The sequence below is a fragment of the Pagrus major genome, chromosome 5, assembly GCF_040436345.1.
Source record: "Pagrus major chromosome 5, Pma_NU_1.0".
In the NCBI taxonomy this organism is placed as follows: domain Eukaryota; kingdom Metazoa; phylum Chordata; class Actinopteri; order Spariformes; family Sparidae; genus Pagrus; species Pagrus major.
In genome coordinates, this window is record NC_133219.1 from 39375421 (window position 1) to 39401924 (window position 26504).

Consider the following 26504-nt stretch of genomic DNA (forward strand, 5'->3'; position numbering starts at 1 on the left):
ACAGTCAGAGATAAAATAAATAAATAAATAAAAAAATTTAAAAAATGACCCAGATATGACCCACAGTGGAAAACTTTATGGAGTAGACTTCCAGAAACAAAAAAAAATGTGTTGACCTATTTTATACCTGATTTTTCGATATTTAAATAAAGGTTGAATGAATGAATCCTAAAAAAGGTTTTTTATTTAATTGAGTAGACTTCAAAAAAAAAAATTAAAAAATTTTTGACCTATTTTATACCTGTTATGCTTTTAAATGAGTTGAGTGGTTGAATGGATGAAAGAAAGTTATTTTATTTTATTTCATTTTTAAAATCTTAATAAGTTGCTAAACTTATTTTACCAACAGTCAGAGATAAATAAATAAATTCATTTAAAAACGACCCAGATATTACCCACAGTGGAAAACTTTATTGAGTAGACCTCTAAATAAAATAAATGTTTTACCTATTTTATACCTGTTGAAACTGGTGACGTTTACGCGTTTTATTTTGAAAGAGTAATCCGGAAGCAGCGGCTGTGCACTCAGGTGATTTGACACCTGAAGCGAAGGAATTCAGTTTGAAGGAAGAAAAAACAACCAGGAAGTGAAACGCAGGAGGAAGCGGACTCGGTTCGGAGGAGCATCAAAGTCTGAAGAGGTTTTTAATCCGGTTTTAAAGTCCGGTTCGGTCCAGAGGAAGAAGGTTCGGCGGGTTTAAGCTGTTTAAAGGAGCTGCTGCCGACAGAAAATGGACATTGATCCGGTAGGTGATCGCTGTTCAGTGTGTGTGTGTGTGTGTGTTGAGCCGTCACCATGTTGAGACGCGACGTGTAACAGGTGTAACTGCACATTACACAAGTTGTGTTAACTTCAAAGTGTCGGAACATCTTTAAAGTTAACACAACTTGCTGCAAACTTCACTTTGTTGCGAGAGGAAGTCCAACAAAATGTCCCCCCCGGTGCTGCTGAAAAGCATCCGAGCAGGTGTTTCTCATCAGGACAACACGATTAACTTCAAATAAAGTGACATCTCACACTTCATATGCGAGCTTTGATCCTCTGCTGTGTGTTTTCAGGCTTTTATTTCACTTTAAAAGTTCATTTTCAGCCTCCAGTTTCTGCTGACGCCTCCATTAAAGGGCCAGTATGTAGTTTTCTAACTCAGAGTTTTAATATTTACTTTGTTAATGAGGTCATAACACAAACTGAGGTGTATTTATGTTTTCTATAAGTGAGTAAACAAGCTGCTCTCAGAGGAAAGTGCCTGAAAAGATTTTTATTTTTACTGAAAATGAATGTGTCAAAGTACATTTTACTCAAATACTCTTCTTAAGTACAATTTACAATTACTTTACTTGAGTATTTCCTTTTTCTGCTACTTTATACTTCCTCTCCACTACATTTATTTTATAAAGTTAGTTACTAGTAACAGATTCAGATCTGTATTTATTAATTGTGACGTGTTACCGGTCAGATCGTGTTGTGGGCGGGACACGGTGTGAGAGGAAGCTAAAGTAGCACATTTTTAATTTAGTTTATTTTATCTGCAGTCTGACTGAAAAATCACGATCCCTGCCAGAACACTGTCTGAAGCTAGAAAGGTGGCAGGGTCCGCCACATATACACAAAGTAAAACAGTATAAATTGCGTTGTCCTTTCAGAGGTTGTTTATTTTTCTCTTCTGATTAACATTTCTTCCTCAAAACTACAGACTGCTCCTTTAAAAGAGGTGTTAATTTAACTCTAACAGACTTTAACAGCTGATGGAGGTAAAACTTGCTCATGGCATTAATTATTTGACACATATTTCTCCTATGAGCCCGTTTTATTGAGTCTCCAGTATGAGTTTACTTGAGTATATTTAAACGTGCGCTCACTGCTTGTTAACTTACATTATAAATGACCTTTGGCCTTATTCTAACACACACAAGGCACAAAATGGAGGTCACACTTTGTTTTAACAAATCTGTGTTATTATATGATGTCGAGCGTCATTCATGTTTAAACTGAACTGAAAAGAGACTTAAAAAAAACATGTTTAACTTACTATTACACCTGTTAGACATTTTAAATGATGCTTGAGCTTGTTATCTTTGAAATGTGGCTGAATATTTTTAACTTAAGATCCTTGAAAGACTCCCAGGAAGTCCCAGGACCTTCAAGGAGGAAATCTAAAAATACTGTGTGTTCTTAATACTGTAATTTTATTTGTGCAAGAGTTAATACAAGCCTGTAGTCACTATTGACAGGACTTGTCCTCTGAGGGTTCACGGGGTCTGATGTGGATCTGTTGGAGGTCACTGACATGAACTTTGCTTCCTCTGCTGACCAGTTTAAAAACTAGAAACATTTCTTTTTTCCGTCTCTTTGGAAAGTTCCTGCAAACCGTTCAACTTCAGCTTCACCGCCGGGCTGAACCAACAGATGCTGTTTTCCTGTCGCCTGCAGCACTTTTGTTTCGTCAGCGTTTATTAGCGAGCTCGCTGCCTGTGGACTTTATAAAAATCGTGCCACGTGCGCTCACAGATTCAGGGTTTTCACATTTGACTAGATAAGGACGAGAGCGGTGAGGACTTTTTTTATGCGGCGTACCGGAGACAAATGAAATCCGTCTTTTTGCATTTACGGCAGCGGTCAAACATTTAGAGCCGGAAAGATTAGATTCATCTCATTCACACTCGAGAGAGCACGTCCTCATTCTAGTCCTCAGTGTTTACACGCTGCCTCATCCGTCAGGCTTTTGTTTGAGCAGACGAGTTTTACTGGAGGACTGAAGTCACTCTCCGTGCATGGCGGGTGAACGCTTCATTGGTTGAATTCCTCTAAAAGGCTGACAACAGTTCACATATTTAAATGGGAGATTTCATACAGCAAACGGTTGCAGGAACATCTTGTACTTGTCGTGTTTCTGTCCTTCCTCTGCTAGCGTCGACACTTGATAGCTGTCAGCCGTGAGTGGGCCTAACTGACCTACTAACACTGTTACAGGAAAGACAGGAAGAGAAAAAAACTGGTTTGATAGCACGTTAACAAAGACGCACAGCAAGACGGCTGATGAAATGTGGACATGCGTGATTGAACAGGGAGGTAAAGAACAGAGAATGTGTCAAACGAAATGCAAAAGTAACGACACTTGTTGCACGTGACCAACAGATGTTTTTTTAGGGGTGAACTGGATGATAACTGCATAAACCAGCAGCTCCAACGGGAAATGTAAAGAGTGAAGGATGATGCAGAAACATGAGCAAAGACAACAATGAAGGAAGCGAGATAATGGACCACAAGAGAGGAAACAATGGACAGAAGGAAGACAGGGATAGAGAAAGAAGGAGGGGGAGGGCGCATGACGCAGCAAAACCTGCTCTGTTTCCTGGAGACAGCTCTGTTTACGTCTGGTCCTGACTCATGGGACATGGAAGTCACTGTACGCAGACTCAAACACACATCACACTGCGAAGAACACATGTGCTTTTAAATCACACCTACAGATCGCAGCTCATCTTCCTGTTGAACGCAGTCACGAGCAGTTAAAGCAGTCGTCCGACAGCCGGCAGCTGTCACAGGCAGCGGCCTCGAGGGACTGAGAGGACTCTCAAAGCCAACACCAGTTGTCACGCTCATTGTTGTCTGGAAATTTAGGGGTCGACCGGAACTGATTATTAGAAATCAAGGAGACTGAAAAAATATATTCGGGACTGATTTTTATCTGCAAAAATTGAATTTTAGCGTCAAAATTTTGAGCAGCCAGTGATGAAATAAGTACCATTTACTCAAGTTCTGTTCTTAAGTACAATTAAGAAGTGTTTTCAAGAGGAAACACAGTATCAACAGCTGTATTAAGAGCTGTGCAACAGGAGCATTTAACAAAATCACCAATCACTGTATCATCATCATCATCTAATCACTGTCCATCTAATCACTGAACACAATAAAACATCATTTTGTCAGCTTATACTTTGACTTTATTCAAACTAAAGGATGAAGTAGGACTCTGATTTCAGCTGACATGTGTTACACCTTGTTCCTCAACTAATCTTTTTTTTTTTGTCTGATCCCAGGAGCGAGGAGAGGGGGCAGAGCCGGTGCAGCAGGACAAGGTGCAGACCTTGAAGGATCAGGTAGACGGAGTGAAAAACATCATGACAGAGAATGTGGACCGGATCCTGGCCCGAGGAGAGAGACTGGACGACCTCATGGACAAGTCAGAGGACCTGCAAGCAGGGGTCAGTCTTAACCACAGGAGTTCCTCCTTTTAACTGTGTGAAAGTGGGTTGAGACGTTGTGTGATCGACGCTGCCTCCTTTGTGGTTTACTATGTTTGTTTTTTATTTGACATGGGGACATCAGAGCGAGGAGGATGTTGGTGCATGACATGATACATAAGAGACAAAAATACGGTGAATATCATCGCCTAGGCCAGGAAAAAGAAGGAGAGCGGCAGTGACGTTTCTGAAAAGTTGACACTTTTTAAACTCGAAGCAGCCGCACAAAAAAGGCCTTTTCTCTGGGCTGCAGCAGATACTCGCTCCTCTTTGGGAACAACTGAAAAAAGATGCTGCCGCTCAGAAAAAAAGGTTATGTGCACACAGGGCCCTTAAACTTATTAAGCACTTATATGACATATATCAGGAGACACACTGCCAAACGGTCTCTTTGCACAGTCGCAGTAATCGTTCTCGGTCCTGTTAATGTGGCATTTTTCTTGCCCAACCTTGAATTAAGCCCTGTTCAGTGAGCTGCACCTCGTTGGCTGATTGAGATCTTTAACCCAACAACCTTTTTGTCTGAGCTTCAAATGAATCACTGCGCAGGCTTTGTAGTTCCTCTTCATGGTAGACATTTTGATTTTTGTCATAGCAGGAAGCGCCACAGGTGGAACTGATGACATTAACGATGGCTCTGTTCCACTGATGTGTCCGGAGAAGACGTATTAATCAGCCAACACACTGAAACTAGCAAAAATCAGTTGAATGCTGTCATTATTAAATACACCTGTGCTTTATCTGCAGTGATACTGTGGCTCAAACCTTCCCTCTTAGTCTGTATGTGGGATTATCACAGTAACTTCATTATCTGAAGCACGACTTCCTGACCCGCTGTATCAAATGACACTCATAATGGCTCCGTTCCATTTTGCTGTGCCACTGAACCAGCAAGCAAGATACCTGGCATGAACAAAGGAGTCCTTATCAATCCACCGTGATGGAGGTGTCTGTGTACTGTGTGAGGGAGAGCTGGTGGCAAGGACTCACCTGAACCAGCCGCACGAAACGCAGCCACTATTAGGTTGTGTGTGTTTTAAACAATACGTAAAATGTACCCAGCAGTTCAACACCGTGTGGTTTTTGTGCTCACTGACACAAAACAGTCCAAATTTAATATTCAGGATCGAGAATAATCATGATGTGAATAATATCATCCTGCATATCTGACCTTTCTGTCTTCCTCCACATTTCCTGTCCCAACGCTATGAAAACAAAAGCAACATTTTATAAAAACTAATCTTCCTACCTCATTAAAAAGGCAACGAGCAAGCAGCTAATATAGGTCCGTCCAAAAATAAAAAAAATCAGGCTAGCCATTTCCTGCACTCCCTGTCTTTATGCTAAGCTAAGCTAACTGACTGCCAGCTCCAGCTGTATATCTACAGCACAGACAGGAGACTGGTACCAATCTTCTCATCAAACTCTCTGCAAGAGAGTGATTAATCCTAAAACACCAAGGCGATGTTCAAACGACGCCAGATTAGTTTATCAGATCGGAGTCTGCTCTGTCAGACGCTCGCTGATCACATCGGATTCTTGTGTCCGGGTTTCACCATCATATCTGCATGGGTTGCTGTAATGTGGCTTCCCAACACAGACGCGTGAGAAATAGAGATCCACTGACTCTCGTTAGTTAAGTCACGTCGCAGAGCGGACAGTTAAAGGAACAGTTCACCCAGAAATGAAACTTCTGTCATTATCTGCTCCTGTGTGGCTGGATAAACTTTCATAGTGCACAAGAGTGAACAAATCAATTTGGGATCTCAGGGCTTCCAGAGGCTTTTTATGTTTTTTTTCAGTTGTTTTCAGATGTTTTTTGCACTCTCGTCATCGCGTGTTTCACTGAGAGTGACACAAAAGACGCTTTGAACTCGATATGAGCGTCTGGACTGAGATGAATCTGTAGAAATCTGTAAGATTTCCAAAAAATCACATGCATGTGTTTTTTTGCTGTCCCGACTTTCTAAAATCCACCTGGATATGTCAAAAAAAGCAGATTTGTGTTGCAGTCTGAACATATCCAGAGTTAACTGTTCATAGCAAGCACCACCACAACTGTGTCAACTGAAATAAGTCACCAGCTACTGAGAGCGATTCAATGAAATCACACACATTCAGGCTTTCATGCAGAACTGAAATACACACTCTTGTCGCTTCACTGGATTGTCTCGTCTCTTTTCCCCGTTCAGGCTCAGCACTTCAAGCAGACGTCTCAGAAAGTGGCTCGCTCCTATTGGTGGAAGAACGTCAAGCTGGTCGTGGTCATCGTGGTGATCGTCCTCATCATCATCCTCATCATCATCCTGCTGGCCACCGGAGTCATCCCCGTCGGTGCCTCTGCGCCTCCTATAGTCACTCCCACCACCTCTAAGCCATAAACACACACACACGATGTACATATAGACGTAATTAAATCAGAAACAAACACATTCCTTTTGCACAGTATACAAAGTAATATATAGACTCGAGCATATCACTGCTGTCCGGTGAAACCTTTATCACTTCTGACTTAGTTTATACTGTTAACTTTCTCGCTCATATTGGAGGTCAAGGACTTCATGCTTTGGTTTAAAGAAACTTTAATGACAATTTTGAAATCCTTTTTAAAGCACAAATCAGTGTAGCCATTTTTGATTTTGTGAAAAAATTAAACAAACGTCTGCAGAAAGTCTTGGGTCTTCACCCGACAGCAGCATGAAAACACTCACTGCTCATCACTTTGTTTCACCACCAGCGGTTTATTTCGTCACTTCAGCGAGCGTGGATGGAAAATAATGAACGTGGGTTTCTATCGGCGTCACGTCTTTTGAATGTGATCACTTATATGCACCTTTTTTTTACAATGGACGGTTTGTTTAGTTTAAAAAAAAAAAAAAAATGCAGTTTGTTGCCGACATTGAACGAATCTGTAACAATTTTTAGGTCACGAGATATTTAACGATAAGGCTGCGTTGTGTATCCGATACGTTTGTTACCATTTGTGTCACTTTTCAAAGTGCCTGCAGTTACTTCATAGAAGACAATCTAGAAACAAAATAATGTGTCGTTGGTGTTGAGGGCTTGTGTTGTGTTGATTTTTACTCTGCCAGTAGTGCAAAGCTGATAACGACTCAGCATTTTGCAGTTGCACGGTTTTTCTACTCTACAACAGAAATGCTGAGATAAAACACAATACTGTAGATTTGTACGTCTGTGCTGTGCAGAACCACCAGCCTTTTTTTAAAAACCGATCACTTCTTCCTCACTGTGTTTAACTCGACTGCAGTTTAAATGTCTGGCTTTGGTGTTTTGGATTCAATAAACAAACCACAGGGGTCGTCTGTTAAAGGTCTGTTCCCAACACGCCTGGTGTCGGAGGATCAGGCTCTGCTCAGCCAACCAGCTGAGACAGAGATCATTTACAGCCGCTCGGTGGTTCCCCCTGCAGGGTTCACGTCGACCCACTGGACCCTCACAGCTTATTACTGGAAACTGTTTCTCTGTCTACCTTTCTCTGTTGTTACATCAGCAGTCGAGCTTAAAAGGGGTCAAAATCATTCCCATGATGAAATGTAAATAGTCAACATGTCCTCACCTGTATGTATATTTGCAGCAGCCTTTAACCAACGTGCTGAAGTTCTTTTAGAGGCTATTTATTTAACGCTTAACGTCGTTCCTGTTCTTTCTCTTTTCTAATCAAACATCCACACTGATTTAATATTAAACACGTGGTACAGATCAATTACTCTGCTGTGAATCATTTTGTAGAAGGACGTATAAAAACTAGTGGGCGCAGTCACTCTCATGCTGACCTGATTAATGCAGTGTGAGACCCCCATCACAGCCGAGGGTTTTTTTCCAACGTCTTTAACTCGAATTCCTGCTAATTTATGATTAACAGAACTCTGGAAGCTCTTTTTCCTGATTGACTTGTAGTATTTAACGGTTTTAACTGTCTGATATGAAATAAATAGTATTCACCTTCAGCTCTGTGGTCATTGCTTTCTTTTGTTAAAGTGCCACAAGATGGAGACAGAGAGCTCAGCTGGTCTGAGACGAGACGCTTCAGTTCTCCCTCTCTGTTCAGTTCATTCACAGTGTTGGAAAGTGCTACTTATCAATGGCAACGAGTTAAAACACTTTGAGTCTGATAATTATCTATAAACTGCTTTATTCTAAGCAGTCAGTCTGTGCAAAATACTGTGAACACCCCATACGCTGAGAATGGACTTTACAGTGAAGAAGGAGACATCTAGTGTCCAGCAGCTACATTTGTGAAATGAAAAATATTTTATAATTCATGTATCCTGTCATTTATAATGAGGGAGAAGGAGGAGGTGCCATTTTAAGGGTTTTAATGTGGTAATTATAGAGAATTATCACGTATGACGTGTTAATACATGTGTGGAGGGGATCTGCAGGCGGCAGATGGGCAGGGTTGTCTCTGATGATGACTGCATTGGTTTTGTGACACCTTCCAGGAAAATGTCTTTCTTTTCGGGAAGTTCAAGTATCCATGTCTTGGCTTCAGCTTCAGGTGCATTAGACACCTGACAGGCTCGGCATGAACACAGCAGGAGACGAGACAGACGTGGTGAGTTAACAGCAGTCTTGTGTTTTATAGGCTTTTATTGCTTTATTATAAAGGTTAGAGCGAGACAGATGGAGAGGAAAGGGTTGTTGTTTTCTCTTTAGACAGAATATTACAGGCTTCAGCTCGTAGTATTTAACAAATACTGCAAACCCTCCAGAAGACATGAGACACTTTATTTGTTATTGTAGACGAACAAAGAAATTCTGTGTAATAATCAGAACAGAAGCAATAAAATGATTCAGATTTAAATACAGCAAGCTAGATATAATGAGGTACATCTTTTTTATTATTATAGGTGAAGGATGAGGCACCTCACATGTAAATATTTAGCATTTTAAGACATTTTAACTTGTTTTAATTTGAATATTCATCAGGAAATGTAGTCTGTTCTAGTTTTAATATCCTGTTGGGAAGTTTAATCTGTAGCAAACCTACGCACCAGAATTTAGGAAGAAAACATTTTTTTAAGTAAAATTTAAAAGCAACTAGTAACTATAGCTGTCTGATAAATGTAATATAATTAAGTAAAAGTATGAAGCAACAGAAAATGAAAATACTTCAGTAAAGTACACAAATCTCAAAAAAGTACTTCTGGAAATGTACTCAGTTACTTTCCAGCACAGTAATCCAGAACCTTCTGCAGTTACAGTGAGAAAGTGTTTGTAAATTAAAGGTTTTTCTGAAATATAGAAGTGTTGGTTAAACCTGACAGTCATGATGATAATCTTGCTTGCAGTGCTGCTTAAAACTTTCAAAAAGAAACCCTCTTTCATCCTTCTAACTTTTTCTAATACCCCGGCCCAGGAGCGAGGAGGAGTGGAGTCAGAGCCGGCGCCACAGAGCAGGATCCAGACCCTGAGCCGTCAGACGGATGAAGTCACAGACGTAATGAAGGAGAACATAAACCGACTCTTACAACGACTAGAAAACCTGGTCGAGCTCCACGACAAGTCGAAGGAAATGGAAGAAGGGGTCAGTCTCACTGTGGATTTTTATTCACATGCAGTAGTGTGAGGTTAAATAAAGAGGTTGTTAATCTATGACCTCTGTAATCATCACCATCAGCTGTTCAAGACATCACAGAGGCAGAACTTAAATGAACCTGATCTAGAGGCTTTGTTCCAGCTGCACCTCGTCGGGTGATTCAGCTCGTTAACCCTCTGCACTGCCCCTTTTTGTTCATCGCAGGTGATGAAGTTCCTGCTTTCTGTCCAACCTGTTGTTCAAGTTTTATTCATTCCAGTAAATGTGACTCTTTCAGTAAATGCATGTTATCATCACAGGAAGTACTTCCTGCAGAACAACCTCCTGCTAACAGTTTGATTCATCATAGCAGGAAAAGTGCCACTCATATTACTGATGGTGGTGTATCCATTAGCTTTGCAAGTGAGTTTTTCTAGTGAGCCAACAAGCAAGGTTTTAATATTAGTGTATACTTCCCAATGTGTTGCTTCAATGGTTTGTCTCGTCATGCTCAGGCACGACAGTTCAAGAAGACGTCGGACAGAGTGGCTCGCTCCTACTGCTGGAAGAACGCCAAGCTGATCGTGGTCATCGTGGTGGTCGTCCTCATTGTCGTCCTCATCATCATCCTGCTGGCCACCGGAGTCATCCCCGTCAGTGCCCCTGTGCCTCCTATAGTCACTGCCACCACCATAAAGCCATAAACACACACAAACATACACTTAATGTGTAAACAGAGAAACAAAAAGTATGTGTAAATTCAGCGGCTAGTAGAAATGACGGGTTATAGCCAGTAAATTACAATGTAATTATTATCTAATATGTGTTGTCAAGAAAATACGTACATGGTACCTATACCAGGACTAATGTGTTGGTACACGAGGCTGGGGAATACTTTGAAATCAATTACTCTTATTAATTTCAATAAATTTATAAAAACACACTACCTTTTAATAATTGTGCCAGAGTGCAGTATACAACCTTTATTTAATCAGGTAGTCTCTTTGAGATCAAGATGTGACAGGAACAATATTGTTCGAGGGTAAAAGGACAGAAAAAATTGCAACAAACACCAGAGTAATGTTAGTTTAAAGTAATTATAAATAAAACAGGAGCGAGGACAGGACCCTGTGGTGCCCCTCAGCTATTAAAACGCAGATTGATTTGCAACAATTTGGTCTATAAATGTCAGTAATCCCCAAAAAACACAGAAGTTTCTAACTGTCATCCTGTTCTGAGAGCACACTGGAGGATTATGAAACACCACTGTGTCCAGTTTCTTTATTTATACATCGTGATGATCCAGTTTTTTGACTCCAGCTCAGAGACGGTGTTCCCGCTGCTGTGAAGCTGCTGCGACAGAAAACAAGCAGGACTTTGGGAGGCACAAGACCTTCACACTTTAACATATGGCTCTGGTTCTCAGATTCAATAAACACAGCACCAGGGTCAGCTGGGGAAGGTCAGCTTTCAGGTCCACGTCTGTTCCCACACTTCTAGTCTTCTGGAGGATCGGGCTCTTCCAGCCAACCAGCTGAGAGAGATCGTTTACAGACCCTCCGTGATTCCCGCTGTCGGACCTCAGAGTTACAGTTTATAACGAGAAATTTAGATTAATTGATGCCACCACCTGCATTCACTCAATCATGATTGGGTGACACCCGTCGCCAAGTTTATAAAATGCTTGCTTGATCTTTCTCCTCCATTTTGTGTCCTAATGAAGACCTTCGAACCCGGTTGGTTTTATTGTTCTGTAAGTAGCCATGTTTTGAATAAAAGCTAGTAGTTTTTTTCCTCCCATGTGCTGATCCTTTTCTCCAAGAGCACCTGCGTTTCCTCTTGAGTCTGATAATAAAAAATCCTTGAACACACATTTATTCAACGCAGTATTCATGTTTTGTTTTGTTTTTTAAATGAGAAAATTAAAGATGCATGTGATGATGTATGTTCAGCAACTGATCTATTTTAAGATGATTTATTTTGCACATGGTCCTGGGACACAGTGGTTTTTTTCACGCTTTTAATCTTCTCTCCAGCTGCAGCAGGTCTCTCACTGTGTGAAAGGATTGTTTTCATTTTCTTTATCTGTTGATTAGCAGAATTTACAAGAGACTTTTTCTGGTATTTAATGTTATTTAATGGTTTAATGCTCATTTCTTCTTTGCTGTTGGTTGAACTGACACAAGATGGAGACAGAGACACATTAAGACACAGACTAATTTGAGGAAGAAGCTCTCCAGGGATTCCCCTGCAACTGCTCTGTTTGTTCCTGGTGCATTTTTCTCACACGTTTGGTTTCTGTTTTAGTTTAATCACAGGCGTTAGTAATACAAACACAATTAAGCAACTGCAAAACATTTTTGTGGAGGTATTCACCACATTGAGAAGGACTTCTTAAACATCGTCTTTGTACAGTTAAGAAACAGCTGGGAAAAAAAGGGTTGGTATATTACGAAAAAGGTAAGCCCAGCTGGTGAGGCTAGTTGCCAGAATGCCTTCTCTGTGCACACATCTGTTTAGGATAGATGAGACTTCTATAGAGATCTATTGATTTATCTGTTGTTGGGTTTTTATCAAATATTTCTTCACATTTTTTATTTAAAAAATATCCAAACTGAAGTTCCTTCTGACTACCATTATGGTGAACTATCCCTTTAATGTACTTCTTCCAGTATCTTTCGAGATAAAACAAACAAAAACACATCAGACATTCCAGACTGCATTCAAACCAAACTGTAACCTGTAGAAGAGCTGCGGTGTGGGACAAACAAAGACCCAGGCAGGCTGTGAACAGGTCGTAACAGGCTCACCTCTCCTGTTGACGCACCAGCAGTGAACCTGTGTCCCGTCACAGTCAGTGTGCTGTTTTGTCAACAAGCGGTGACTAAAATATTAAGGTTTTATATCCCCGTGACAAAAGTCCTGATGGGTTTGTGGAACAACAGCCTCTTAGAAACAAAAAAAACCCAGTGAAAGCTCATTTGTTACTGATGGGAAGTGAGCCTGGACTCAGACTGCTGCAGTCATGTGGATGTGAGTCTGCCATCCATGGACGAGTGTTGGACAATGATGTGGAGGGAGGGTGGTCAGCATGCTCAATGTGCTCTTTGTTTTTGTGAAGCTTTTCCCAGAAGAAGCCTTTTGTTGAGTTCTGAACCGACAGAGTCTCATGTGCTGCCTCTGTCACAAAATGATAAATACTCCTCGATGAAATGCAGATGTGTTACGGTGATTTATGGGCATTTTGATTATGCAATAGTAAAGTGAATGTGAAGGAAAGTAGCAGCTGATGAAGGTTAACACAACTCTCTCTTATACTGAGCTATGATCCTTTATTATGGTAGTGTATAGTAGAAGTATACTTCCGCTATACACTAAACAATACTATACTATAATATACTATACTATAGTATAGCATACTATACCATCCTATCCTACCCTATTCTATTCTAATACTATACTATACTATACTATACTATTCTAATACTATACTATACTATACTATTCTAATACTATACTATACTATACTATTCTAATACTATACTGTACTATACTGCACTATACTATTCTAATACTATACTATACTATACTATACTATTCTAATACTATACTATACTATTCTAATACTATACTATACTATACTGCACTATACTATTCTAATACTGTACTATATTATTCTAATTCTATATTATACTATTCTAATACTATACTATACTATACTATACTATTCTAATACTATACTATACTATTCTAATACTATACTATACTGCACTATACTATTCTAATACTATACTATACTATACTATTCTAATACTATACTATACTATACTGCACTATACTATTCTAATACTGTACTATATTATTCTAATTCTATACTATACTGTACTATATTATTCTAATTCTATACTATACTATTCTAATACTATACTATACTATACTGCACTATACTATTCTAATACTATACTATACTATTATAATACTATACTATTCTAATACCATACTATACTATACTATACTATACTATTCTAATACTATACTATACTATACCATACTACACTATACTATACTATTCTAATACTATACTATACTATACTATACTATACTATTCTAATACTATACTATACTATACTATACTATTCTAATACTATACTATACTATACTGCACTATACTATTCTAATACTATACTATACTATTATAATACTATACTATTCTAATACCATACTATACCATACTATACTATTCTAATACTATACTATACTATACCATACTACACTATACTATACTATTCTAATACTATACTATACTAGTTCTATACTATACTATACTATACTTTACTATACTATACTATACTATACTATACTATACTATACTATGCTGTACTAAACTATACTATTCTAATACCATACTATACTGCACTATACTATTCTAATACTATACTATACTATTCTAATACTATACTATACTGCACTATACTATTCTAATACTATACTATACTATTCTAATACTATACTATACTGCACTATACTATTCTAATACTATACTATATTATACTATACTACACTGTACTATTCTAATACTATTCTAATACTATACTATTCTAACACTAAACTATACTATATTATACTATACTATACTACACTACACTATACTATTCTAATACTATACTATCCTATCTTATCCTATCCTATCCTATACTATACTATAAAGGTTACTGTAAATAATTTACTAAAGCGTTAAACTGTACTCATGTGACAGCAGTATCAGTAGTTCTAGTCATAATGGTTTAGAAGTAGTAAAAGTGAAAGTGGCCTCATAAAGTAGTGTAACCGTGATGTGTGTGATAAATGAAGATGTGGTTTTTCTGACTTCACAGAGGAGTCAGCACTCACAACCACTGACTTTGATAGAGTGTCTTTAAGCTAAGCTTTGGCTCGGATAGCAACACATGTTACACGAATCAGAAGCAGTTATAGGACCAGGCTCTTTCCTGCTTCCCTTTGATAACAACACGTTATCAGTAGTATTGAATGCACTTTTTTAGATAAGTTGTGTTTATTCAAGGTTCATTAGGCCTGTGTTGACAGTGCTGTATTCACACTGGGCTCCTCCCTGGTCTTGAGCACTTACTATGGAAGATTGATATCACCATACTTCACAGACTTAGTGAGTTTAAACTCTTCAGTGAGGAATGTGGCTGGAAAATAATATCGACCTTTTATAACACAGGTCTTTTTGGTTAACATTTCTAAGGCATGTGTCTAATTTCAAATGGAAACAAATTTCCAGCAAAACAGTTGAGGGGAAATTTAATACGTACAATCACACGCTGTCACCACAGCACTTACATGTAATCCAATCTAATGTTGTATTTAGTTTCATATCCCTGCTGGGTTCGCCCCATTTGCTGCCCAGCATCCCAGTGCTGCCAATGGGGCGAAGTTTAACCTTTAAACAACAAATGTGGCAAAATGATCTGAAAAATATTAAGTGGGGACAAAGAAAATGATTCAAAATCTTCCAAGGCTGAGTGAGAGTTGATTTAGCTTATAGCCATTAGAGGTTAATACTGTTATATCCACTTATTCATACTTACAGGGTTTCCAATGTTTTCATTGTAACAACTAAAGGGAACTTACCCTAAGAAATAACCCTTTACGGTTTTAGGAAGAAACGTGTGAATTACTTCCTGTTTCTGGGATTTCTTCACTTTCAAACCTCTTCGCTCTAGATCCCCTTATTTGCTTACATCCTCTTTTTCTGCATCTTTTGATACAGTTTCAAGGGAATGTAGCACATCAGCGTGCCAACTGATGTCCTGAATCAATCATGCAGCTACTTCTAATGATCTTGATGTCGCAGTTATGTTCAGATCTTTTTCTCTAATCAGAGGCGGTGAATGGGTTCTGTCTGATGGTGTTTTGTTTGGCATAAAAATTGCCACCGAATGAATCGAACACTGTTAGAAGGAATTTTAATTGCCCCTGTGAGTGACGCGGTTGAGCCACAATGGCGTTATGTTGTCTGCCTGTCAGCTCCTTATCATAACGCAGCAGTCATGATTAAGAGCCTGCGTAGTTGTCATTCCCATGCAGTTTTAGTAACTAACGGCCTGCTGTTCTGTAGCTGTCCTTCAAAAGAAACCCATACGTCTCCATGTGACCCAGCAGACCTCATTATACATCATGGTTTTAAGCCATGAAGGAGTCTGTAGCGAGACAAGGACACCATTGTTCTGTTTTCAATTAAAAGAAACTACAGTTAAAGGACAGACCTACTCTACAGACATAGATAATAAAGGTTAAGATTATATGACAGAGTTCTGTTGCAGGAAATAAATGACATACAGTACAAAAAGTCAGCTCACTTTTTAGTGCCACAGACTCACTGTAAGTCCCTGTGAGGATATTATGTGACTATTACACATATTTCTCACAAGGGTGGACCAGCAGTCACCTTCTTAAAATCTTAAGTAGGGAACACCCATCAGTGACCAAACAGCACACAATGTTCTGCAGTAAAGCCCGCACGGGCCGACTAGAAATGGACTGGTTGAATGCTCGAGACAAAGACGTAAAGAGAGGATGAGTCTGATTATCACTGAGCAGACAACCAGCAGCGTACAGACGTCTGAGGATGTTTATGATGTGTCTGTTGGGCAGCTGTTGCTACTTTCCCTGCTGGATAAAGGAGATAAGGAAATGTCACTGAAGGGCCTGAGTGCTGCTGCATTCAGGGGCCCCTGGAAATTTTAACACACATTTTTATGATTAAAATATGACACTTTGAAGCTAATCTATGAATATTATGTTGAGGTCAGTAGGACAGTATTTTGAAAGAAATCACTATTTTGAGATACGTTATAATTAAAAGGTAAGTAAGTCCTATTTTGAATTAATCATTAGATTGAGATAGATGACTCATTACTTTGAACCAAGTCATTACTTTGAGATACATTATTATCTCAATCATTATGAACATTATCATAGGAGTTTAAGGGGACATTATAGGTGTTCACGGGGACAGTATAGGTGTTCACAGGGACATTATAAGTGTTCACAGGGACGTTATAGGTGTTCACGAGGACATTATAGGTGTTCACAGGGACATTATAAGTGTTCACAGAGACAGTATAGGTGTTCACGGGGACGTTATAAGTGTTCACGGGGACAGTATAGGTGTTCACGGGGACATTATAAGTGTTCATGGGGACAGTATAAGTGTTCATAGGGACATTATAAGTGTTCATGGGGACATTATAAGTGTTCGCAAGGACGTTATAGGTGTTCATAGGGACAGTATGAGTTCAGGGGTACATTATAAGTGTTCACGAGGACATTATAGGTGTTCATAGGGACGTTATAGGTGTTCACAGGGACGTTATATGTGTTCACGGGGATGTTATAGGAGTTCATAGGGACATTATAGGTGTTCATAGGGACAGTATATGAGTTCAGGGGGACCTTATAGGTGTTCACAGGGACATTATAGGTGTTCACAGGGATGTTATAGGTGTTCATGGGGACATTATAGGTGTTCACAGGGACGTTATAAATGTTCACAGGGATGTTACAGGTGTTCATAGGGACATTATAAGTGTTGACAGGGATGTTACAGGTGTTCACAGAGATGTTAAAGGTGTTCATAGGGACATTATAAGTGTTCACAGGGACATTATAAGTGTTCACAGGGATGTTATAGGAGTTTATAGGGACGTTATAGGTGTTCACAGGGATGTTATAGGAGTTTATAGGGACGTTATAGGTGTTCACAGGGATGTTATAGGAGTTTATAGGGACATTATAGGTGTTCACAGGGATGTTATAGGTGTTCATGGGGACATTATAGGTGTTCACAGGGACGTTATAAATGTTCACAGGGATGTTACAGGTGTTCATAGGGACATTATAAGTGTTGACAGGGATGTTAAAGGTGTTCACAGGGACATTATAAGTGTCCACAGGGACGTTATAGGTGTTCACAGTGACGTCATAGGAGTTCACAGGGTAAAGTCCGGACTTTTTCTGAGACTGCACTGCGGTCACGTGTTCACCTTTCTGTAATTGTGAGGTTTCCGGGAATCCCTTGAACGCCTCTCTCTCAGAGCGCTCCGGGTGAGGGCAGAGCAGCTCCGCAGAAGTGAAAGTGACAGGACGGTTCACAGCTCACAGCCGAGCAGAGAAAAGGAGAGAGACACGAGAAAAACAGCAGAAGTTTGCACCGGTTCGTCGCAGGTGGAGCACCGAGGGAGGCAGGAGACCGCAGAGCTGCCTCGCTGTGTTTCCTGTTTCTAAAGTTGCCTTGAGTCGCACTATAAATGCATTGGATCCGGTGACAGCCTCGACACAAACAGCACCAGACGCCACAGACATGGTGAGTCAATATCAAAGTCCTCTGCGACCATTTGCTTTGTTGTAAAGGTGATCAGCTTCGATAAGAAGAGGGCAGAGAGCAGAGAGCAAAGTGTGGACAGAGACCGTGAAGTGCTCACAGGCTTCACTGGGTCTGTGGGCAAAGTCCCAGGAGGTGAGTGGGGCATGAAGCTGCTGTCAGCTCCACCGCCTGCCATTTTACATGAGTTGTAATCAACAAGTTTCAGATATTAATCCTTTTTTATTTAGTTTTTAACGAGTGGCACCGGTGTCAGGTCGATATACAGTCAAATGAATCTCAAATACATGAGTAAACTTGTGTATTTATTCTAAAATAGGAGCATACATAAATACAAGTAATGTAGAGTCTTTAAAGAAGTGTTACTCATTAGTTATAAGTAAGTCATTATTGTGGGATGAGTCAGTATTTTGGGATAATATTCATTATGATCATCGAATAAATGAATAAACTTTAAAGAAGTGTTAATATTGAGTGAGTGAATTGTAATAAAATGACTCAAGTTGAGGTTTAAATGTAAGAAAAGCAGGTGTGAGGTGAGAGATAAAATAAGAAAAATCAAATAAATGTAAATATGAAAGATGATCTCTTTTCAACATTAAGTCACGAATCGAGAATGTGTTTCGAGTTACATCCCAACAACCTTCGTGCACTTCTTGAATATGAATGAACTCTTTTTTTAGTGTTATTGGGGAACAGCAGAGCAGTTTTCACTGTTCAGATGAGTTGAGGACACACTGCGCTGCAAGGACCACGCTGTTACATGATGTGGGTGGGGTTTCCCTGGATATACCAGGTACATTAATGCAGGCAGGAGGGAGGGAGGGAGGGAGGGAGGGAAGGAAGGAAGCAAGGAGGGGAACTGGAATGGGCAGCACTTCCTGTGTTGAGATGTCGCTGTCGGCTGAATTTTAAACACAGACTATTGTTCACCTACATTTGGTGGGTCCAACGTGAGATAACTGGACTCACAGGGCACCCGTGAATCCTTTGACGTTAAGTCTACTGTGCACACGTGTGTGTGCAGTGTACGTGCAGTTAGTCTTAACAGCAGGAAGTGACTTTGAATCATAAGATGGAGATACTGAGCGCGACCTTGTTTTGTTCCATCTGTTGGTTTCCTGCTCTTGACAGTTTGTGAGATGGTGGTTTCCTCTCGCGGTTCAGAGAGTGAAGGTGAAGATGAAAACCTGTCAGGAGACTGATCGCTCTGAGGTCAAACTGGCCTCTCAGTGTCCTGCTGCACGCTTCTTATCATCTGTCGTTGTTGTCGGGCTCGTTTACTGTCCCGGCCCCTCTGAACAGCCACAGACAGGATCGTGTAAACAGCTGCTGCAAGAAAACATCAAGCATAAAGTGGGAAAACCTGTCCGGCTTCATTTTTATGCCTCTGAAACATGTTCCTCTTTCTACGTCAGAGTCAAGTTTCAGTGCTTCAGTAGAACTGATGAAATCTGCTCGCAGGACTGTTGTGTTTATAAAACAGTCTGGATCTGTATCAGAGAGGCAAAGTTTGAACTTGAACAAGATCTGTAGAGATATTCTGACGAGGGGTCGACCGATGTGGCTGATTCAGAAACAGATTATTAGATATCATGAGACTGAAACCGATGTATGGAACTGATATTCATTCGCAGTGAAAACGAAACTCTTTGTGGGCATTTTTCAAAAAAAATTCATCAGCAATCTGACCGAAAATCACCGATAACGTCACTAATATGTCTCCAAAAAAGATTCCCATAATGCAACCAAGAGCATTTTTCTAAACTCTCCCTATTGGTCAAATGCCCACATCTGCTAAACTCCATGACCCCAGTTTTTCAACGTTCAGTTCAAAAGAAATGTCTCCAGGCCTCAGCTGAGATATTTGGTTTTTGTCAGACATGATGAAACTCCCTTCAGAGCCACAGACGACATCAGCGGTTCGCACTTACGTTGATTCTCTTGTCAGTTCTCTGACCAAAGGCGCTGGCTAAGATCTGGAATGGGGATCGGGCACGAACACGCCGCCCACTGCTCCCTCGGGATACAGAGTTACACAGTTTCACAATGTTGTAATGATGTGTTCAAATACAGAGTCTTGCAAACAACAACTTCACTCTCTCAGAAGGATTCACTATGACTGGCAGTGACTTATTGGTGGAAAAAAAACCCTTCTCAAGCTCAAGAAGACTAAAATATTGCAGCTACTTTAAATTGTATTACACATTTTCCAAAGCAACGTACAATAAGTGCATTTAAGTTAGTAAACGCAGCCCTGACGCTTCAGTACGTCAACAAGTCCTATTCTGGGTTCGGCCCTGAAAAACCAGTTTCAGAACTTCCTCATATTTTCATCTAGTTTCGGTTTTACGGTGCACATCGCTGCGCCTTTCCAGACTGCACCTTCCGGATATGATTTCCATGTTGTCAGTGACTGCTCGTGGTAACTGCCCATGCTCACCCTCACTGTGTGTCCCAAAACAAAAAAAAATGCATCACATCCTGTCTGTCTGGAGATTTTTTCCTAAGAAACAAAAAGCTGGCACCGGGTGTTTACCACCACGGTTATCTTTCTTTCACTATAGGAAAGTTCAAACAATGTGAACACACAAAAAAAATCCCCAATGGCTGAATTTATCCACATCATGTCTCACTGTGCTGTTCAGGAGAATGGGAAGAGCCGCCTGCAGCAGGCCCAGGAGACCGTGGACGAGGTGACGGTCATCATGATGGACAACATGAATAAGGCCGAAGAGAGATCCGGCAAACTGGAAGACTTGGAGGATCGGGCTGACGATCTGCTGGCAAAGGTAACTTAAAGGGCTTTTTCAGTTCAGAGCTCTCTGTGGAAGTTTCTGGGTTGTGAGGATACGATGAAAGACCGGAGCAAACAGCACACAGACTCTCCTTCCACAGGCATCTAGGGATTAAAGCAAGGAAATGTCATATTGATGTCTATAAATACACCTTAGGTGGAGCTGGAGAGGAAAACAAATGTACAATTTACATCCTGATTGTGTTTTATGGTGCTATTTTTAGACAGGTATTTCCTATTGTTTTCCTAAGATGAATGAAAGGAGCTGGTCTCCCTGGGTACGACAGAGTGAGTCCAGGACATGCCACGAGGCAAATGTCCGTCCGGGGGTCAACAAGTGGGTCACATCGTTCCCACGTTTCCCCGTCTGCCTGAGTTACATCACACAGTTCTCAGAGAAGCAGAAAAAGCAAAGAGGCAGACGACGCGACGAGAAGAAGTGTTTATAGTATAGTGTCGTAGGAAGCTTCGAGGTGACGATGAGTTTATATTCTGCAAGAATTCAAAATCCTTTTCGGAAGCAGAACCAAATATCCAGGTTAGCCTACGGAAAGCTGCATCCATGCAGCACCGTATCGTCTCTACGACAGCATTTTTAAATGACTCAACCAATAAACTGCCTAGCATCAACAGTATATTTAAATATTACAGCCTAATTAGACGACGGGATGGGATGGAGACGTCAGTGAAGCAACGTCTGGCTGCAAACTGGAGAATTTTAGTGTCACGTAGCTCAACATCTGATCATTTTTGTCTTAAATTGTAAATATGTTTTGCTGGCAGTGTCCCAAATGTCTCAAAACGTTTGATTACGTTGCTGAAGTCTGACAATAATGTTTGAATTTACATACAAGTTGATTTAATATTAAAAACAACACTTTTATCCTGCTCACTACGAAGCTTTGGAGTTTCGTAGGGGGGTCTTGTGGACCTAAAACTAGAGTCTGTGGTTCGTTACAGATCAACACTGATTTGTCCGCGTAGAAAGATTTTCAAAGAAAGATTTGAAGTCTCACAGATAAATCTGTCCGTCTGGGCTTCGACTAAACACAACAACACAGTGTAACACGTTGCCTTTGTGTGTGTTTTCTCCCCACAGAGTAAAACTTTTGAAAAGACCGCCAACAAGGTGAAGCAACAGAAGAGATGGGAGAACAACAAGATGAAAATGGTGTTCATCGGCGTCGGAGTGGTGGCTGCGGTCGTCATTATCGGACTTATAATCTTTGCCATCGTTGACGGCACCGGAGGACAGTAGCTCCTTCTCCTGATGGAAGGAGAATAAGACATCAGGACTGAGAGGACACGAAGTGGACGAGGATAAACGATCCAGAAGAAGAGGAGTGCAAAGCTGTGGGACTCTACTATCTCTCTTTCTGTGTTTAGGGATATTTATGGGACTTTTGGTCTCACTCTTCATTAGTCTTCAGTTGATATGGTACCATTGATCGCTCAGCTGCTTCAATGCCTTTTTTTGGTTTTCTTCTCAAAGGTCATGTCACACAACTCTTCATGATGATTAGATGTAAATAAAAAGTGTTCGGGCACAATTATGAATCCATTATTTTAACAAAACATCATTAGGCTGCTACTATTCGCTTGTACATAGTGGTTCATGTTCAAGAGCAGCACTCAAGAGAAACAGGAAATAAGCCATCAGTGATACTACGCCGTACTGACGATAGATTTCATTTCACTGTTAATTCAAACGATGATTTGATGAGAATCAGAGGAGAAAACAGAATAGAAACTTGATGATTGTGTAGCTGCATATAGCTTCAAATAGGAAAGAATGAACTGATGTCAATGAAAATGTCATGTGTCAAAAGTGAAAATGCCCCAAAAGTTGTGTTTGATTAAAATGTGTGTGCTTAAAATGGCCTCTGTATCCTCACATCTATATTAGTTGTGCAAAGAAAACAGTTGTGTGTCTTGAACTGAAACTACAACCACTCGCAAAAGTGTTTAATTTAATCTACATGGCACCTAAATATTGTAAATGATCCTTTAGAGTCACAGAGAAAGTTTGAGTCTGGAGCTTTGGACAGAAGATGAACATATTTATATTTAATTTCAGTTAATCTGCAGTTTAAGTAAAGAATATCAGAGAACAGTGACCCCTGCTGGACACATTTTTACCTTACATACACATATATGCAGAGGGGAAAAAAAGCCAGACATTACAGTATAGTTATCAATCACAGACTCTTACTGTCTATTAAAATGCTTGATGACAGTGTGTGAAAGCCTTTAAAATTAATCTGAATCCAGATATTATAACTATATTTACAGGAACTGTCTGCGTCTACTGTCGGTAAATCTAATTATGTGGACCTCTTCAGATTAAACTCCACGAGGACAGTGGTGCAGGCATGAACATTTAATGAAGGCTTTTATTGTTTACTGTTAAAGGTGCAGTATGTAGAGAAAGAGAAAGATCTTCAATTTTAAGCCCCTCTGTATTGATCGCAGTGGACTCAGATCAGCTGTGTGCAGGCTGTTGGAGACTGGCTCATAATTAACGAGTGAAAGCAGCTTGGGGCGTTGCCCTCTCAGCCAATCAGGGTGTGACCACGGCCCTTTTTGTGAAGGCTTAAGAGAGGTGGGGAATGACACCCGGGCCAGACTGGTTCTGATTCTGTCCTTGACTCACTGCAGACCTCATCCCAACAGACTGTCAGACAGAAACTCTGCTCTGTTGAGGCCCTGCTGAGATTTCTTTGCTGCCCCTGTTCTTTCTAGTTGAGGGAAGTTGAGTGACCGGCCTGACGCCTGCAGGTTTTCTTTAGTTTATCTTAACTGAACCTCTTCAACCCCAAGCCCGTCTATACACCTTCAGTTTAAGGTTGTCAAAGCATGTTTCAGTTTCATAAAAAAATGATCATTCCTGTTGATCCTGAAGTTATATTATTTGATCACCATATTTTACAGCCGAAGTTAAAATGTATTATTAGGTGAACATATATTAAGTGCCACTGCACCTAAATGAAAATGTCAGGCGGTGTAAGAAGGTAGTTTGGGGCCCTGTGAGTTAACAGTGCAGCCTTCAGTGCACTTGGACCGCTGCTTTAAAGTATTTAACATTTTAAAACCTGTCCAATGAAACAAACGTGCCCTTTAAAATAATTTAATCTGTTGCATTGATTAATAACTTCATTAATACATAGTTAGTAACCGGGTACAATAGTGTAAACATGACTTTGGTGTCCATCCATGATGTATTGCTACCAGCTGTAACAGCTTCACTGATGCTTTTCTCTCCAACAGTTTGCCTGTTTAGTTTTCCAACAGTGTGCTGGGAGGATCGAAAGAGGTCACTGCGCATGAGCTGCCAGCTGATTCACATGGTCGACTGGCAAAAGCACACGCAGCTTTTCAGACAACAGCTCCCCCTGCTGCCACGGGTTCGAAAAGCCCTTAACAGGATCACTTCACATCAGAGTGTCTGTCATCACCGAGGTGGTTTTAGCAGCTCCTGCAGACGCCCCTGCGGAGCCAGCTGGTGGGGCAGCTGCATCCTCTTGTTCAGCTGGCTGCAGAGCGCTGGACGGTGCTCCAGAAGCAGCTGACACACCTCCTCATGGCCTCGTTCTGCAGCCTGCTCGATGTAACACAGCAACGAAAACACATGTAATTGATTATCTTAATAAGTGTCTCTCTGGAGGGTTTGATCATCTTATTGCTGGCAGCTCTGTACCTTATGTAAAGGGGATGAACCGTCGTCGTCACAGAGCATCGGGTCCGCTCTGTGCTGCAGCAGGAGTCGAACCACGTCCATGTGACCGCAGTAAGCAGATCGATGGAGCGGTGTGGCTCCGCCTGGCGTCTGGGGAGACGCACAAGCACCGTTCTCAAGAAGAAACGTGCACACGGCCAGATGACCACTGCGACTTGCATAGTGCTGAGACAAAACACGCAAACATGACACAGACAGTGGACAGCAAAGACAAGAGACAGACAAATTACACAGATGTAACATTCACTCCTAAAGGACCAGTTCATCCCAAAATGAAAATCCAGTCATCATCTCCTCCCTCCACGCTGATGAAAGTCAGGTGAAGTCTCGTCGTCCACAAAACATTTTGGAGCTTCACAGTAAAAGTGTTGCAGCATTCTGCTAAACAACTGAAGTAACTGGGGATTTGTTTTAAAACAGGGAAAAAAAGTAAAATGTCTCCATACTAATTGATTTGAAAAGAATTATTTCCATCCGCAACATGAAGTCAAGCTTGTGCACGCTAACGTTTCTACCTTAGCAACTACAGTGAAGATGTCCAGAAATGTTTTGTGGACTACGAGACTTCACCTGACTTTCCAGCAGCACGGAGGGAGGAGATGATGACGACTGGATTTTTATTTTGGGATGAACTTCTCCTTTAAGGTCAAACTGAAATTGGAGGCTTCTGAATGTCTAAACTGTGTATTTTTGTATATTCAAATTACTTGTACTTTTGTATTTTACTTTTGCATGTATTAGTGTTTTGTGACAAGATACTTTGCACTGTATTTGTGCCCATCTCTGTCCCCAGCACACTCACCAGAGCTGTGTATCCAGCCGAGTCTCTCAGGTTCGGTTCTGTGCCCTTCTGAAGTAAAGATGCGACTCTCTCCAGGTCCCCATCCATTGCAGCAGACCAGATACCTGCACAGAGGGGTGACACACATGCACATCACTAAATTACACTGATATGGATCAGTTATTATGACAGATAAAACATGCAACAGTCTGAATTTGGAGGAAGACTCATTGTTTATGTCTGACACATGAATGCAAACCTCGTTCAAAGTCCATTTCATCCAGTGTCTGGTGGACACTGGGAGAGGAGGCAGGGTGGGAGCAGCACGCACAGCTGTGTCTATCAGACGACATTATGTTAAACGGCATAAAAAAGGATAAAAATCCTCCAGTTTGATTAAAAACTCGAGCTGAACACTAGTTTTGATGAATAAACATCATGCTGTTTGACATTTCCGTGTTTCTTCTTCTTCTTCTGTGGCAAAAACAGTAGTCGACAACTTGGTGGTGCATTCACGTACCACCACCAACAGGACTAACTTAGCACATAAGCTAAAATAAAGTTAAGAAGCTGATGAGTCTTTAACCGAGTGACATAAAAATGTTAAATAATAACTCGAGTAAAGGCTGAAATATCTTAAACGGCCGTTTTTTCTCAGCTAAACGAGAAAAAACTTAAGGATGGCTAAACGTTTTCGCCAGACCTCCTCATTACGTATGCCGCTGTGCGTGCTACGTAGAAACGCTTCGACCAATTGCAGAGCTGCTGTCAGGAGGCACCCTTCAGGGACAGTCGGATTTAAGGCGGTTTGCGTCCCAGATTTGTTTGGGAAAACGAGCGACAGCATTTAACTTTGTGCTCTGATGGCAACATTAGTTATAAAAAGCGAAATTTGGCTCTGCTGCAACGGATTATGTCATTTTTTTTTTTAAATATATGATCAAAAACCTGCTCATCCCTTTTTTTTTTAATATATATTATAGCTAGTCGTTTTCGTCCCCGTTATTTCCCTACATT

At 40.6% G+C, this 26504-nt stretch overlaps 4 protein-coding genes across 5 annotated transcripts; 3 read left to right on the forward strand and 1 right to left on the reverse strand.

The window, feature by feature from the left end:
- Positions 1-547: 547 nt before the first annotated feature.
- Positions 548-8213, forward strand: vamp8 (vesicle-associated membrane protein 8 (endobrevin)). 2 transcript variants are annotated; one of them, XM_073466225.1, is made up of 3 exons: positions 548-746; positions 4042-4206; positions 6438-8213. In XM_073466225.1, the coding sequence occupies exons 1-3, from the start codon at positions 732-734 to the stop codon at positions 6624-6626; spliced, it is 369 nt and encodes a 122-aa protein (XP_073322326.1). In that variant the 5' UTR covers positions 548-731; the 3' UTR covers positions 6627-8213. The 2 variants fall into 2 exon arrangements, with proteins under 2 accessions (XP_073322326.1, XP_073322325.1); XM_073466224.1 differs by lacking the exon at positions 548-746 and adding an exon at positions 1026-1127.
- A 578-nt stretch (positions 8214-8791) lies between these two features.
- LOC140995719 (vesicle-associated membrane protein 8-like) lies at positions 8792-10700 on the forward strand. The gene is made up of 3 exons (XM_073465797.1): positions 8792-8821; positions 9626-9793; positions 10300-10700. The coding sequence occupies exons 1-3, from the start codon at positions 8792-8794 to the stop codon at positions 10486-10488; spliced, it is 387 nt and encodes a 128-aa protein (XP_073321898.1). The 3' UTR covers positions 10489-10700.
- A 7201-nt stretch (positions 10701-17901) lies between these two features.
- On the forward strand, positions 17902-22850 carry vamp5 (vesicle-associated membrane protein 5). Its single transcript, XM_073467051.1, has 3 exons — positions 17902-18155; positions 20822-20965; positions 22070-22850. The coding sequence occupies exons 1-3, from the start codon at positions 18153-18155 to the stop codon at positions 22226-22228; spliced, it is 306 nt and encodes a 101-aa protein (XP_073323152.1). The 5' UTR covers positions 17902-18152; the 3' UTR covers positions 22229-22850.
- Positions 22851-23345: 495 nt separating this feature from the next.
- On the reverse strand, positions 23346-26155 carry ankrd39 (ankyrin repeat domain 39). The gene is made up of 4 exons (XM_073466521.1): positions 25747-26155; positions 25509-25612; positions 24668-24871; positions 23346-24568 (listed from the first exon to the last, which is right to left on the reverse strand). Exons 1-4 carry the CDS (start codon positions 25853-25855, stop codon positions 24422-24424), a joined length of 564 nt encoding a protein of 187 aa, XP_073322622.1. The 5' UTR covers positions 25856-26155; the 3' UTR covers positions 23346-24421.
- Between the last annotated feature and the right edge of the window lie 349 nt (positions 26156-26504).

What these genes read in the sequence shown, in the direction of transcription:
- vamp8 (XM_073466224.1), top strand. Translation starts at nt 1,026, where the DNA reads ATGCGAGCTTTGATCCTCTGCTGTGTGTTTTCAGGCTTTTATTTCACT. An exon ending in ACGCCTCCATTAAAGGGCCA is followed by an intron (nt 1,128 to 4,041) that starts GTATGTAGTTTT and finishes GTCTGATCCCAG; the next exon opens with GAGCGAGGAGAGGGGGCAGA. An exon ending in CAGAGGACCTGCAAGCAGGG is followed by an intron (nt 4,207 to 6,437) that starts GTCAGTCTTAAC and finishes TTCCCCGTTCAG; the next exon opens with GCTCAGCACTTCAAGCAGAC.
- LOC140995719 (XM_073465797.1), top strand. Translation starts at nt 8,792, where the DNA reads ATGAACACAGCAGGAGACGAGACAGACGTG. An exon ending in CAGGAGACGAGACAGACGTG is followed by an intron (nt 8,822 to 9,625) that starts GTGAGTTAACAG and finishes ACCCCGGCCCAG; the next exon opens with GAGCGAGGAGGAGTGGAGTC. An exon ending in CGAAGGAAATGGAAGAAGGG is followed by an intron (nt 9,794 to 10,299) that starts GTCAGTCTCACT and finishes CGTCATGCTCAG; the next exon opens with GCACGACAGTTCAAGAAGAC.
- vamp5 (XM_073467051.1), top strand. An exon ending in CTGACGATCTGCTGGCAAAG is followed by an intron (nt 20,966 to 22,069) that starts GTAACTTAAAGG and finishes TTCTCCCCACAG; the next exon opens with AGTAAAACTTTTGAAAAGAC.
- ankrd39 (XM_073466521.1), bottom strand. Translation starts at nt 25,855, where the DNA reads ATGCCGTTTAACATAATGTCGTCTGATAGACACAGCTGTGCGTGCTGC. An exon ending in CGGCTGGATACACAGCTCTG is followed by an intron (nt 24,872 to 25,508) that starts GTGAGTGTGCTG and finishes GTTTTGTCTCAG; the next exon opens with CACTATGCAAGTCGCAGTGG. An exon ending in GTTCATCCCCTTTACATAAG is followed by an intron (nt 24,569 to 24,667) that starts GTACAGAGCTGC and finishes TACATCGAGCAG; the next exon opens with GCTGCAGAACGAGGCCATGA.